The sequence below is a fragment of the Nicotiana tomentosiformis genome, chromosome 10 (genome assembly GCF_000390325.3).
Source record: "Nicotiana tomentosiformis chromosome 10, ASM39032v3, whole genome shotgun sequence".
NCBI lineage: Eukaryota > Viridiplantae > Streptophyta > Magnoliopsida > Solanales > Solanaceae > Nicotiana > Nicotiana tomentosiformis.
The window spans coordinates 51,682,223-51,698,167 of NC_090821.1; the positions used below are offsets into that span (position 1 = coordinate 51,682,223).

Sequence of the window (15,945 nt, forward strand, 5' to 3'; positions counted from 1 at the left end):
ATATTCGCCATTTAGGACCTACTCCAACTTTCGGAATTGGAATCCGACCCAGATATCAAAAAGTCCACTTCCGGTCAAACTTCCCAAAAAATTAACTTTCACCATTTCAAGCCTAATTCAGCTACAGACCTCCAATTCACAATCCGGACACACTCCGAAGTCCAAAATAACCCAACGGAACTAACAGAACTGACGAAACTCCATTCAGGAGTCGTCTTCACACCGTTCTGACTACGGTCAAAATCCTAGAACTTAAGCTTTCATTTTCGGGACTAAGTGTCCCAGATCACTCCAAAAACCACAGCCAAACGTCCCGGTAAGTCACATAAGCAGAAAAAGATACGGGGGAAGAAGTAAATAGGGGATCAGGGCTAATACACTCAAAATGACAGGTCGGGACGTTACATCCCCCCTTAAAACAATCGTTAGTCATCGAACGAGAATAAAGACATACCTGAAGTGGTGAAAAGATGAGGATAGCCATGGTGCATACTATTTGCCGTGCTGACGTACTGACGCGCCACATCCAAGGGTAGATGTCGTGGTGCATGCTATTTGCAGATGATATTGTATTGATTGACGAGACGCGAGATGGTGTGAACACTCAATTATAGGTATGAAGGCAGACCCTGGAGTATAAAGGTTTCAAGTCGAGCAGGACCAAGACATAATACTTGGAGTGTAAGTTAAGTGGCGAGACTCAAGGAGGGAAAGGAGAGATGAGGTTGGACTCGCAAATCATCCCTAAGAGAGGAAGTTTTAAGTACCTTGGGTCTATTATTCAGGGGGATTTGGAGATTGATAAAGATGTCACGCATCGTATTGGGGCAGGATTGATGAAATAGAGACTCGCTTCCAGTATTTTGTGTGATAAGAAGTGTCCACCGAAACTTAAACGTAAGTTCTACAAAGTGGAGGTCAGACCAACGATGTTGTATGGGGCTTAGTGTTGGCCAGTCAAGATCGCTCATGTCTAGAAGATGAAGGTAGCAGAGATGAGGATGTTGAGATGGATGTGCGGGCACACCAGGTTAGATAGGATCAGAAATGGGGTTATTCGCAACAAGGTGGGTGTGATCCCTATTGAGGACAAGATGCGGGAAGCGCGGCTTAGGTGGTTTGATCATGTGGGGAGGAGGATCACAGATGCCCCGGTGAGGAAGTGTGAGAGGTTGACATTGGAGGGCCTACAGAGAGGTAGAGGTAGGCCAAAAAATAGGTGAGGAGAGGTGATTAGGCAAGATATGGCGCAACTTCAGCTGACCGAGGACATGACCCTTGATAGGAAGATATGGATGTCGAGAATTAGGATAGTAGAGTAGGTAGTCTAGGGTGTTCATAATAGTAGTATTGACACGTAGTCTCGCTTTTTGTTGGTAGTATGTTTTTATGACTAACCGTTGTTTTCTTTCATTGTTGATCACCTTACTATCTTGTTGTTTTTATTCTGCTTTTATATGGCTTTTTGCTACTGTTCCTTCTTGTCTATATTTTCATTAATGTGGTGCATATGCTTTCCTGAACCCCTATTGGAAACAACCTCTCTATCCTCACAAGGTAGGGGTAAGGTCTGCGTACACACTACCCTCCCATACCCCACGGTCTGAAATAATGGTGGATATATTATTGTCGTTGTTATTGATAATAGTACCATTCTTTTTCAGTAAACCAAAAGAGTAACAAGAGGCCGAGTCATGTACCACCAAGGATTGTGATCTCTTAATCTTTAATCACATATTTCGTGTTTAAAATTTAAGAATGAAAAAATTCTGATAAAAGATGCTTCTTTTATTAATCAAATTGGATTATACAGAAGCTTCAATATGCATACCGAGCATCAAATAAAAGTTTTTAAAAAAATATACGAATTGGGTATCATGGTTGTTCAACAAAGTTACAAATTGTAGAAAAACGGCAAAAAAGTACTCCTACTGTGTTTGGATTCTGAAATACAGAAACGTGAAGCTATCATGAAATCTATAAATACCAAATTCCAAAATTACACCCAAAAAACATTATCATAAAATTCTGACTACTTTCGAAAAGAAAAAAAAAAAACTGACTAATCTTCCCACGTGCGAACTGCAACTCTGAAAAACCTTTACCACAATTCCACGCACGTTCGGGTCTCTCATCTCCAGCCACGTGGCATCTTAAATGGATCCCCATTATCAGACCCGATCCAACTGCGGGCACTAGTATATTTACCTGTGTGTGTGAGAGAGAGTTTTTATACCACAAAATTGACTTTTCTCTGTTCCCAGGGTGGTACTTAGAAGTTTGGAATTTTGTTTTTCGTTTGTTTTCATTTTTTTATTTATTTTTTAGCTCATTTGTAGGTCTGAACATCAGGTTAATTAAAAGAAAAAAGGAAATGATTTTTTTTTATAACTTTAAGAGAGAAGATGAATTAGAAGGAAGAAGGAGAGAATAGTGCTCATAAAGTTCTCTTCTTTTTCACATTTCTTCTCTCTAATCTAAATAAAGATCAAATCTTTATTTGTGGGTTTTATTTCTTATTCATTTTCTTGAAAAAAAATATTACATGATCAGCTATAATTCTTGATACCCACAATTGGTATTTTTTTTTGCTTATTCTGAACACCCTTTTTCATAATCTATTATTAGTGTAAACAAGGTAGAAGTGTGGTTTCTTCTAATCTAATAAAGATCAGTTTTTTGTTTTAGTTTTTGTCAATAATAAGATTATATTTGTTGAGGCCCACAATTTGTTTTTGCTGATTCTGAACACCATTTTTGATAATCTGTTATAGTGTAAAGAAGGAAGGGGGGTAGGGTGGTGGGTGGGGGTGGGTGGGTGGGTGGAGATGGGGGGATGTGTATCACGGCCAGATGGCTGTGTTGGAGGTTCAAAGAAGAAGTGTGTAAGGAGGAAGAGAAGAAAAATAAAGAAAAGGGCGTCTTCTCATATATCAGATCAATCAGCAGCTGATAAAGTTGACAAGTCTTTCCCTTTGGATCGTTCATTCAATAATCCCACTTTCTATGGTACTTTTTTGTTTGTTTTTTAATTCTTGATTTGTGTATTTGGAATTTGCTAGTTTTCATGTTCAATGTAATTGTGATTATTGGAGTTTGATCTATAATGCTGAATGGAGTGTGAGACAATTCTGTATTTGGAGTTTAATTTATTTGTACTAGGTTCAGTTAAGTTGAAGGTTGGTTGGCTGCATTTATCTTTGGAGGTTGTTTAGATGCTTTCTGATGGGAGAATTTCAACTTCTTTTGGCGTAGCTCACTTTTTATTTTCATTTTTTCCATATTGCTAGGGGGGTTTTGGGGGGGGGGGGGGGGTTGGTGGTGGAGTGGTTTTGGGTTTGGAAAAGGGTAGAGAAGTGGTGAGTTCAAGGGAATGTGAAATTATGCTTTAATAGGGAACAAGTAGCAGGTAACTGTGGATTAGTTGAGGTGCGCACAAGTTAGCTGGGACAACATCGTTATAAAAAAAATGCTTTAATGGCATAGTGTAGCCGATTCTTTACATAGCAGAAGAAAGGCTTGTGCTAATTACTGGATGAAGGAGGAAGGGGAAAGGAAAAGGAACTGTTTTGACAGTTTTATTGTCTATGTTATGCACCTATTTAAATCGATTTTAAGTGTATTGTATGGGTACTCTAGATTGCAATGTGTATAAATAGCTAGATACAAAGCCTAGAGAGATGAGGAGGCAATACCCAAATTGTTAAAAAGGTTTAAAATTTTTCTTCTTTGGATGAGATATAGTAGCTGATAGATGTCATTTATCTTTGCCAACTTAAAGCACACACCTGTGTGGTGCTGATAGGTGAAATTCGTACCAAGGTTTTTCTTCAACGATTTCTGTCTTGATTTTTTCTTGAAATATGGTAAACCCCACTCCCCCATATCCTCCTTATCTAGGAGCCAAACAGTTTCCCTTTCAACTTTGCTCCCTTGTCGATTTGAACCTCCAACGTGTGGTTGGACCGTTGGAGGTAGAGAGTCCCAACTACTAGGCTATCTTTCCCTTGACAGTTTTGCACTTAGTATTTGAACTGGTCTTAAACCATAGCGTTGTTTATGGAAGTGGGTTTATAAACTTGGCCCACTTTTGGGTTGACTATCTAAATTAAATATGATTGTGAGAATGTAACATGAGGATCTGGATAATAGCTTATTCTTTGTGTCAAAATAGACACAATGTGATTAATGGAAATTATAAAGATACTGCACTTACAAGTGTGCTTGGATGTATCTCACAGTACCAGTTGAAGTCTCAAAGAAAGATTCATGTCTTTTATATTTTATACAATGCTAAATTACTAAAAATTGCTATTATCCTTGCAATGTTTTCACTTCTTCTTAAACGTGCGATGCGCCTTTGAAATTGGAATAAGCAGGTGCCTTAGATCATGGCAAATATCTTCTCTATCATATCTTCAATTACCTTCCGTCATTCCTGGGAGGGATGTTTTGCATAGTTTAACTTCACATTACTTCTGTCTGTTCAACCTAAAGCAGAATAGCGGATAAATCATCACAACCAACCTTTTCTAACATTTAGTGTTATAACGCAAAAACAGGAAGCACTGAGGAAGCATGGTTTGATTCTGCTGCAATATTCGATTCTGATGGCAGTGATGAAGATTTCCAGAGCGTTGCTGATGGTATGGCCTTCTAACTTCAGCCTTTACATTCTATCTGCAGTTGTGAAATTTAAGAATAGAAATGCAATCACAATATTCTGCAGATGTGCTCTCTCTCAACAGCTTTGATTGTGGGCGGACCAGCGTAGCTTCTGTGAGAGATGCCAATCATGGGGATGCTGATGTCAATGCCCACCCAAACAATTTGTTGCATCCAAAAGATGCAGATTCTAGAACGAAACTTGATGGACCCCACAGTGAGGTACAGCCTGTATTTATTGATGAAATCTCTTCCTCGGCTAATGAAAGCAGCGGCAGGGAAGATGGTTTGTTGGATAACTGTGGAATTCTTTCAAACAACTGTTTGCCCTGTCTTGCTTCCACGGTTGCACCAATTGAGAAGAGAAGATCTCTTAGCGATAATTCTCCAAGTGCTAGGAAGAAAGCTGCCTTAAAACTTCCCTTCAAATGGAGAGAAGGAAATCCTAATGCTGCTTTGCGTAAGTTTCTATGTCTACCCTTTTCCCCTTGTGGTCTAGTTGCTTCACTGCAATGTTTATGCATGTGCATCCATAAGTGATTCGGTGTGCATCCATTAGTTTTCGATTACCTTTTATCAATTGCACAGAATGAATCAACTGATTTATGTTTTTCCATTAACCATGTGGAAAAATGAAATTTCATGAATTGCTTTATTGACCTCGGCCTATTACAGGATTTAGTATTGTTGTGGTGAATTTTCTTTTTCTTCCAAAAAGAACTTGTTATATTCTTCAACTATCATCTTCTTACTGGAAAAAGGGTTTTGCCATCTGATGCCAACAAGAATTACTCTGGAATTTAAGTTATCCTCGGCTCTCCTAGAAATATTGCCCGCAAACAGTTGTGCACAATTTTGAACTGTTTGATTCTTCTTTCTAAGGTATAATTGGAGTAGGTTTATTGAGTTTGAACTGCTACTGATTGATGAATACCTTAACACGTGACCTTGGAATTGAAGTTGAAAGATGATCAAGGCTGAATATACTGCCACACATATATGCTACATTTTGTTTGTAGATGCACCTTATTTATTAATAAGACAGCATACTTTTTTTTGTATTTTTTTTATTTTTACCCTTCCGCAGGAGCTCCCCACTTTACTCCCTTGGTGACTCGAACCCACAACCTTAGAGTTGGAGGATGCCTACCACTTGTGCAAACCTTCATAAGATAGCAACTTAGTATTGAAACATCGCAATAAAAGTGATTTCTTTGGGCAGTGTGGAGGTCAGGTTATTTCAGGGATTTGACTCATTAATGAAATCCAAATGGAGGATATTTGTTACAATTTATCTGAGAGATATCTAAATTACTCCCCTGTTGTTACTAGTGTCAAATGTACAATGTTTGTTGATCTTCCGTTATAAAACAAACTAGTGAAATCAGGAAAGGAATGAGGAACAGGGTTACTATGATCAAGAGTGAGTGGATAACATTGGAATCATAAGTCAATTTTCAGTATGAATAGTTGCACTCTAGATTTTGATTTGTAGATAGGAATGAGTAGTATCATCTTCCATCTGTTTAACGGATCAGGGAAAAGAGAAAAAAACAAACTGACTCTTATCCTTTATGTGGTACAGTTTCGTCTAAAGCCCTGCTTCAAAGACCAATAGCTGGTTCTCAAGTACCAGTTTGCCCGTTGGAGAAGAAAATGCCTGATAGTTGGTCGCAGATTGAACCGGGCACTTTTAGGGTTCGGGGAGAAAACTATTTCAGGTAAAGGGCTTCCTTCTTTAAGTGCTCACATGCCCAGAGTTATGTACAAAAACTTATATAAAGCTGTGTTTAATCATGTAAAAACTTAGAGAACATCTATCTGATAATAATAAACATGCATATGGATATGTGCCAGCAACCATTGCACTAGTTCCTATGTTGTACACTTGTACTTGTATATGATATTTCATATCACATATTTGCTTTGTGCAGGGATAAAAAGAAGGTGCTTGCTCCAAATTATGCAGCATATTATCCTTTTGGTGTTGATGTATTTTTAAGCCAGAGAAAGATATTTCATATAGCTCGACTTGTGGAACTTCCCGTCATTGAACATTCTGGGACACTTCCTCCCATTCTTGTCGTGAATGTCCAGGTATCATTTATTTTAGAATTTATGTAAATGAGTATTTATTTCATTTTTTTTTCTTGATCTAACTTCATAAAAGCTTTCAAGATTCTGAAAGTTTTTTTAATGTTATATGCTTTGTTCATTTTTAGATTGTCGGTGCAATTTATTTTTCTCTTCAAAGTCTAAAGTATTCTGCATCAGTTTTAAATTTTATAAAAGCTTGTTGAATAGGAATTTTTGGCCCCCTCATGGGGCAGTTGAGTATATATGAAATGTAACATAACCACTAATTCTGTCCTAATTATACTGAGTTTCATTAGTTGAGTAGTCATTTAATCATGTATCTCTATGTAGCCATTTCCTACCATGCTTAGCCTTGCCTTTTGTTTTTTAGTTTTTCTATGTCCCCAAAGTGCTCCTGTTAGCAGTCAGCTCAGCCTTTTCGGACTTCATTTGTGCTGTTGAATTAAATGTACCCGTGTAGGCATCACTGGTTACTTTCTTAATGCCTATATTCATAGGATTTGCCACTTTATCCAAACTTTCTTAATGTTCTACATTCACTGGATTATCCACTTTATATGTAACTATCTCCTCATGTTGCTGACGTGCTGTTTTTCTTTTGCAGATCCCATTATATCCTACTGCAATTTTTCAGGGTGAAATTGATGGTGAAGGGATGAGTTTTGTCTTGTACTTTAAGCTTTCAGAAAGTTATGCTAAGGAACTTCCTCCTCATTTTCAAGAGAATATCAGGGTAAGTTTGAGCATTCATGTTTTCTTATATTTGTCCTTTTTCTTTCCTCTTTTTTTCTGTGTATAACTTGTTTCAAAATCACTCTTTTATACTGTCAGTTTCTCCATTTGATAATATCAGATGTACTCTTATCAGATTTTGGTTAGCGAGTTAGTATTTGACAAATAATTATTACTTTCCTCCCCTTTTCTTATCTTGGACAGAGGCTGATTGATGATGAAGTGGAAAAAGTAAGGGCTTTTCCTGTTGAACATACTGCACCTTTCAGGGAAAGATTGAAGATATTAGGTCGTGTTGCAAATATGGAGGACCTCCCATTAAGTGCTGCAGAGAGGAAGCTTATGCATGCCTACAATGAGAAACCTGTTCTTTCACGTCCTCAACATCAGTTTTACAAGGTAAAGTTGACCCAGATTTTGTTCATTTTAGATTTGTGTACGGTTTGGCTGTGCTTCTTGTTCTACTCAAATTTGTTAAATGTCCAACTGAATGATTTGTGGAAATGCTGTCATTCCCTTTTAACGTTTACTTTTAAGGAAAAAGGTGAACATGCCATTTTGAATGGCGAAAAGTCATCCACTAATATGGTGTATGCAGTAGTAAATTAAGATAGTTCGACGATTGCTAGGAGATAATAAGAGTAATTTACCTATCAACAAAGATTACTGAATGAATGAAGAGCTTTTTTAGAATGACAGATGAAACATGAACCATCTTTTGTCGTAAACTGTTGTAGACACTCTCTCTATGTGGAAAACAACTTCTTCTAATGAGAAGTACGAGATTTTTCTTGTGGAGTCAAGAGTGAGACTGTTTTCTTGCATTATTTTCTTTAGATCATACAAGTAGCATGGTTTACACATTTTACTTTGCATTTGTTAAGGAAGCGTACTTCACTTAAATTTTTTCATCCGAAATTTATGAAATGTTTCAGTTTGCATACATCTAGAGTGTGGCCCAATTTTCTGGATTAAGAAAGAAATTTGTAACAAGGTTTTGAATCTAACTTCGGTTGCTAATGATAATTTTTGCAGGGAGAGAATTACTTTGAGATTGACATAGACATGCATAGATTCAGTTACATCTCTAGGAAGGGTTTTGAAACATTCCTAGATAGGCTAAAGCTCTGTTGCTTGGATGTTGGGCTAACAATTCAGGTAAGTATTTGTCTCCAACGTACCGTTTTTTTTCCAGATTCTTTTACGGCCTTGGAAGTCATTTTTTCCATCTAGGTAATGCCTTTTCCCACTTTCCAAGCAGGGCAATAAAGCTGAAGAATTGCCGGAGCAGGTTTTATGTTGTATACGGTTAAATGAAATTGACTATGCAAATTATCAGCAACTGGGGTCGGAATAGAGAGCCCCTTGAATTGCTGCACAGACAGTGGAAGTGTTAAGATATGGCAAATAAAGAGAGTTACTTAGAGAAGTTCAGTTGTCCCTCGCTTTTGGTGCCTACCTCTCTGTCTTTCCCTTTCTCCAATTATCAAAATCTTCGGTGTCTCCATAATGCAGGCATATTATAAGTGTAGCAGGTTCCACGGGAACTGCTAAGGATGATTTCTCGCATTCAGATCACTATGACATGAGTTCTGGACAAGTCGATTGCATACTGCATTAGCTTTATACGTGTATGAATTCATGGACGACATTGAGAAATCAGTTAATGGAATAAATTCTAATTCATTCTTTTTGTTTGATAATATAGCAATCTGTTTAATTAACTTTGCAGCAACACCAGATTTTTAGTCTTCATATGTAATGGATGCTTGTGTTGATTTTCACCAAAATCAGATACTTTTTAGTACTTGTGTTCTTAAACGCCAATATATAAGGGTAGAGGAAGATTTTAAATGTGTAATGGACACTCAGTTTTGATTTTCACCAAAACTACATACATTTCTACTGGGACAGCCCGTGCACGAAGCATCCTGTCATGCAGGTTCCGAGGAATGGCCGCATCCCAAGGGGGTGTGACGTAGGCAATCTACCCTAATGGCATCAACGGCGGCTGATTCCACGGCTCGAACTCATAACCTATAGGTCATACAGAGATATACTGACAGTGTAAAATTTGTTTATGCTATCAGTGTACTTTGATCCGTTAAATATATATAGTGATTAAGTAGCTGATCCAAAATAATTACAAGACAGAAAGATTGAAATGAAGAGTTGCATTAGCAGTTTGATCTTCGGTATTGAACTGTTTCTAGAAAATTATGTGGTGAAGAACAAAAAGTTGAAAGTTCAAGATTTACAGGTAGGAAGTGGTTTCCCACATAAACCTCTGTTCCCAGAGTATGAGCTCTTAGGAAAATCAACAAATGGCTTCCCATAAGGTATTTTCCCTTCCAGAAGATTATCTGAGAGGTTCAGCTCTTTCAGATTTCTCAGCTTTAAATACTTCTCAGGGATTCCGCCGGTGAAATGATTCTTGTGCAGCATCAGTCTCTCCAAAGTGCTAACATTTGACAGTGATGTTGGCAAGTTAGAGCCTAATCTATTATAACTGAGATCCAATGTCTGTACTGATATCAATGTTCCTATGGATTTTGGTAATCTACCTTTGAGAAAATTACGCGATAAATTTAAATATCGGATATTTTCTTGTTCTCCCATTCCAATCTGCTCAATGACACTTGAGAAATTGTTATTTGAAAGATCAAGATATGTCAATGATCCTCCTTCAAACCTGCTCTTCATCTGGAAAACTGAATTCACACTGCCTTGTAGCTTATTTGAGTGAAGGTCTAGAACTCCAAGATTTTCAAGATTTGTGATAGTAGAGGGAATCTCAGAAACAAACTTGTTATTAGAAAGATTTAAAGTATAGAGCTGAGAAAAACTACCAATCCAAGCAGGAATCCTTCCTGAAAGTTGGTTAGCTGACAAGTCTAGTTCCTGCAATGATTTGGCTAGTAGTTTTATATAATCTTGAACTTCACCATGAATTCCACATCCTGCTAAGTAGATACGCGACAGTGATGGCAATTGCATTAGCCACTTGGGAATGGTTGACATATTCAGATAATTGAATGATAGATCCAATGATTGAAGATTTGAAAGGGAAGAAATTTCATGTGGCAATGGTCCTTCAATCATGTTATGAGATATACTCAACAGGAGAAGCTGAGAAATCTCGCCTATTGATCTTGGCAACTGACCAGATAACTGGTTGTAACTGAGATATAACTCTGTTAGCAACTTCAGATTACCTAAGCTAGAAGGAATAGTTCCCTTAAGCTGATTATTTGCAAGTGAAAGTCTCTGAAGGGAAGTCAAGTAACCAATCGATGGAGGTATCGTTCCACTGAGGCGATTATTCTGCAGTCTTAGAAATTGCAGAGAAGACAACTGGCCAGGTTTTGAAGGCAATGGCATCTCTCCCTCAAGCTGATTGTCATTTAGATAAAGACTTGAAATGTAATATAGTTTAGCAACGGAATGAGGGATTATCCCGGTTAATGAGTTGTTAGATAAATCAAGCTCCTTCAATGCTTGCAGATTGCCAATGTTTTCTGGTATATTCCCAGTCAAGAAATTATCTTGAAAACACAAGCTTTCTAAATTTGTCAAGCTTGTTATAGACTCAGGAATTGCACCAGAAAGTTTATTTGAATGTATATCCAATCTTCTGAGATTCTTGACACCTCCAATACACGAGGGAAGAAAACCAGAAAAGCTATTTTCTTGGAGATACAATTCTTCAAGTTTAGACAACTTACATATGCTTTGTGGTAATGAACCAGTAAAATTATTGCCAAGAAAGCTGAGTTTTCTGAGATTTGGAAGATGTAAACCAATGGAAAGAGGAATTTGCCCCGTGAGTCCAACGAGTTCACTCATATCGATAACCTCAAGAAACTTCAGAAGTGTAATTGAAGGAGATAATTCTCCTGCCATAGTAGATTGAAATGGTGCATCACCTGAAGTATAGAGACCTGGTAAATTGATTTGTACAACTCTTCCATTTTCATTATTACAAGAAATGCCTTCCCATTTGCAACAATCTTGGCTTTTCCATTTATTTAATCTGCTAGAAGTATCTGAATGAATTCCAGCCTTGAAATCTTGAAGACCCTTTAAATCATTTGGATGACATAACTTGCTTTTGCATATGGTTGTGAGAGTTAGCAATAGAAGAAACCAAAGAACTTGAGAACCCATTTTTTTTTTTTCAAGAACTGTGGATTGTTACTCAAATATGCTGAAAAAAGTTGGGAGATTTTGTGAATTGTAATGATGGTCAAAGATCTTTAAAACAATGATTTTGTTTAAAGTCATGTTTCTTTCTTTACAGATTGTAATATGCTGAAAAGCATGTAATATGTCTTAATTGTTTTGCTTTTTTCAACTTAGAGAAAGATTTAACACTAAAACAAATGGAGAAAAACAAATCCAGACTTTATTAAACGTTACAAATGTCAGTTGCACCCAGAGGTTTCTTCTCCCAATAGATATTCGGATAACTAAACTAATCCTCTGCTTTGCCAGCAGTGTTGACAAAAGCCAATGCTGCTGTTGGTCCTCAGAAACGCCAAAGTAATATTTTGTCCACAGAAACTGCTTGTTTTGTACTTTTCGTTTTAGATTTAACTTATATAGTTGACCACGAAGGCACGAACTAACTTTTTTTTTTAAAACATAAACTTTGCATATTAAAAATTTCGACAAGGGGTGCAAGTGACTGCTTCGTCCTATGTGCATGCGCCCGGGCTGGTCCATTATTCACCGGGCCTTGGAGCGTGCTTTACTAATCCTTGGGTATTTTTTGTTTAAGCAAAAGTAGTAGTTACTTGTAGTTAATTTTTAAATTTAAATTATATACATATGTTTACCCTCAAGATCGGATAACAATTGAATTTATATGTAGTTTTAAGGATACATGATCTAACTTGATACAAAATGAAAAATCAGATTAATATTGAAATTAATGATAAAAAAAGTAAATGCAAACCACACGAATTGAACAATCTTGGCCTTGAGAGTTGGTCATCCTTGAGCAAAAAATGCTACAATCGATGTCGGAACAGAATGATAAGATAATAAGATTAGAAATAACAATATATTACCTTGGAATGCGTGTTACCATGTGTTAAATGAATTGTTAGACCCCCTTTATATAGTAGAGGAGTCCTATTCTAGGTACATTTCTATAAAAGGTAAAAATATCTTGATTTGCTAATTGCCGGTTCCTTGCCGATATGCATCGAGATTTCTGCCGTAATATCCGCTCGGTCGCGAATATTTCGGTCTTCCGTTTCTTATTTTCGAGCTCGCTTCGGTCTTCCGTTTCTTATTTCCGAGCTCGCTTGAGGCTAAGGTCGATACCGGACTCAACATTCCTCGAAGGCAGGTCTACCGACCTAAGGTTCTAGCTCAGCGAGACTTGAGGTCAATCTTCAATATATGATCGCCACGTTTTAAGCCAAATCCACAAGATTGTAGTCGAGCTCGACCGACGAATACAATGTCTTTGTAAGGACTTTGTACTATCACTATCATTCAACTTGTTATAATAGAATAATTACTTTATTTTCTAAATTATCATATAATTTTTTTTCTACATTTAGTTATTCCTAATTATTGCAGGTAATAGTGTAAAAATACACACGAAAGTGAGAGTCTTAGGGTCGTTTGGTTTGAAAACAAGTTACGCTTAGATTAGTTATATTGTGATTAGTTATGATGAGATTAATTAACCAAGTTATTTCTTATTGATTGTTTGGTATATTGTATTAATTTTGAGATTGTTAATTTTACTGTTTTATTCTGGAATTACTATTTCATACTCTGGCAGGTACAAGTTATTCCAGTATTTTTTTTTAATATTGATATAACTTATTTCAAAATTAGTAACCAAACAAAGAATAAGACGATACTAAATTTTTATACCAGGATTAACTTTACGTATCCATATTATACCGGAGTACCCCTTAGTTGAATGACTTAATGGTGTAAAGTTGTGTTTACATTGTCGTAAAAGTTAAACTCGTGCTACTTTTACCACCCAAAGTTTCTGAATGATTGACCATAAGTCCATAACTGATCTTTGTCCACATCTCAAGCCATTGCCACAAAATCCCAAAAACTGAAAAAAGAAAAGAGAACTATTCTGTCATTTCTACAACTAGGCGTCTCATATCAAAAGACAAAAGTTTGACAACAGTAATGTTGGTCTGACATCTTCCAAGTTTCTAGATATAATTGATAATTTTGAGGACAATTGTATAATCTTCCTCTTTTTCTTTTATTTCTAAGTTTGTAGTCAGACTTTCTTGGCTTTCGAGGACAGATCGCCCAATCATCTGATATTATTTGTTGAACAAAATCTTAGTTGGTTCCTAAAGATTCCAATAAGGTATTCCAGTGTCTCGTATTAACAGTGTTCGATTACTAAAAATAGTTATCTCAAATTATTTATCATTTTAAAAGTTAATATAAAATTAATTATTTTTTTCTTTTTATACCCTTAGTAATAATTATTCTTGAAGATGTAAATAACATATAAATAGAATAAATATTCAATGAACAGAGATTGTATCTTAAGACATAAATAAGGGTAGAATAGTCCAATTCTTTTCTTAATTAATATTTCTTAAGAGGCGTGTAAAAGAGAAATACGACACATAATATGAGACGGAGGGAGTAAGTGTCACGACCCAAAATCTCACTTATCGTGATGGCGCCTATCTCAATACTAGGCAAGCCGAAAATCTCAATAAACCACCATTTCTTTTAAATTTGAAAATAAAATAATTAAATTCAGCGGAAGAAATCTCAAAATTTCAAATATACCACTCCCAAAAATCGATGTCACTGAGTACATGAGCATCTAAATGAATACAAAGTCTGACTAATAAATATCACTGTCTGAAGTATAGAACAATACAATAACTAAACAGGAAGGGAAACAAGTCTGCGATCGTCAAGCAGCTACCTTGATACTCTCCAACAAAAATAACTCCGAATTCTAGCAGTCGTCGTATCCGGGAGCACCTGAATCTGCACACGAGGTGCAGAGTGTAGTATGAGTTCAACTAACTCAATAAGTAACAAGACTAACCTCTGTGCTGAAAGAAATGATGAGCTCTGCAGGTACAGTCCAGTAAAAATAATGGTACAGAAATATAGGCATGCTTTCAAGTTCAACAGTTAAACTTAATACAAGTGAAAAAGATCAATACTACATGATATGAGGCATATGACATCTCAGTAGAAAGACCTCATGTAAATACTGGTCACAAATTATTCGGTCACTTGGTACTATTTATGGCCAATCCAGCCCAGGAGTGTTCCAACCCATATATATATATATATATATATATATATATATACACACACACACACACACACACACACACACACACACACACACATCGACTGACAGTCAGTCACCCAGTACCGTATAAGGCCAATCCAGTCCTGGGATAATTTATTCCTAAATATAAATGATACTAACAAGATCAATGTCCAGATAACTCATTACAATACAAATAAGTAAGGCAAGTCCATGCCCTGGAAAAATCTATCCCATTTATATATAAAAGCAGTAAGTAAGGCAAGTCCATGCCCTGGGAAGTCCATCCCGAATATCGATGATCATCTACGCTCACTAGGCATGTGTACAGACTCCGGAGGGGCTCTTTCAGCCCAAGCGTAATACAAAGCCAATATGGCCTACTGTAGGCGGGCAGCCCCGATCCGTATAATAACAAAGCCTATAAGGCCTGCTGCACGCGAGCAACCCCGATCCATATAATAGTAAAGCCAATATGGCCTGCTGCAGGCGGGCAACCCCGATCCATATAATAATAAAGCCTATATGGCCTGCTGCGTTGCGCAGCTCAATCCCATAAATATTCTCACAATGGACAATTATTACTGAGTGTGAAATGTATATTTTTGAACAATTAATTCAACGATAACATGACCCCATGGGTCCTAAAATATCTGCACGTAGCCTAAACACGATATTTATCACAAGCCTCAGCTAAATTCCTCTAACACGTGCTAAATGTACAGCTAATAACATGATTCTTTAATTTTACAATTTTACATGATTTATTCAAGACATAATTTTTGTGGTGCACGTCTACATGTTTGTCACCTTCAACAATTTATATCATACTAAATTTGGGGATTCATACCCTCAGAACCAAGTTTTGAAGTGTTACTTACCTCAAATCATGTAATTCTTTACTCCGCTATGCCTTTGCCTCGTGAATTGGCCTCCAAACGCCTCGAATCTAGTTACAAATAATTTGTTTCTGTTAATAAAATTTATTAGAATTAATTCCATGAGAAAATACTAATTTTTCATAAAAATCCGTAATTTAACTCAAAAATCGCCCGGGGCCCCCCGTCTCGGAACCCGACAAAAGTTACAAAATCCGACAACCCATTTAATTACGAGTTTAACCATACTAATTTCACTCAAATCCGACTCCG

General features: G+C 36.7%; 2 protein-coding genes across 2 annotated transcripts; one reads left to right on the forward strand and one right to left on the reverse strand.

The window, feature by feature from the left end:
* The first annotated feature begins 2,399 nt into the window (after positions 1-2,399).
* Positions 2,400-9,180, forward strand: LOC104115874 (uncharacterized). Its single transcript, XM_070186303.1, has 9 exons — positions 2,400-3,009; positions 4,563-4,646; positions 4,730-5,125; positions 6,251-6,386; positions 6,600-6,762; positions 7,367-7,495; positions 7,699-7,893; positions 8,530-8,652; positions 8,756-9,180. Exons 1-9 carry the CDS (start codon positions 2,829-2,831, stop codon positions 8,849-8,851), a joined length of 1,503 nt encoding a protein of 500 aa, XP_070042404.1. The 5' UTR covers positions 2,400-2,828; the 3' UTR covers positions 8,852-9,180.
* A 473-nt stretch (positions 9,181-9,653) lies between these two features.
* Positions 9,654-11,664, reverse strand: LOC104115873 (MDIS1-interacting receptor like kinase 2-like). Its single transcript, XM_009626591.4, has one exon. It carries the CDS (start codon positions 11,659-11,661, stop codon positions 9,742-9,744), a length of 1,920 nt encoding a protein of 639 aa, XP_009624886.1. The 5' UTR covers positions 11,662-11,664; the 3' UTR covers positions 9,654-9,741.
* Positions 11,665-15,945: the final 4,281 nt, after the last annotated feature.

Excerpts from the sequence above, each read along its gene's own strand:
- LOC104115874 (XM_070186303.1), top strand. The coding sequence starts at position 2,829 with ATGGGGGGATGTGTATCACGGCCAGATGGCTGTGTTGGAGGTTCAAAG. Across the intron at positions 5,126-6,250 it reads AAATCCTAATGCTGCTTTGC|TTTCGTCTAAAGCCCTGCTT; the intron begins GTAAGTTTCTAT and ends TATGTGGTACAG. Across the intron at positions 8,653-8,755 it reads ATGTTGGGCTAACAATTCAG|GGCAATAAAGCTGAAGAATT; the intron begins GTAAGTATTTGT and ends CTTTCCAAGCAG.
- LOC104115873 (XM_009626591.4), bottom strand. The coding sequence starts at position 11,661 with ATGGGTTCTCAAGTTCTTTGGTTTCTTCTATTGCTAACTCTCACAACC.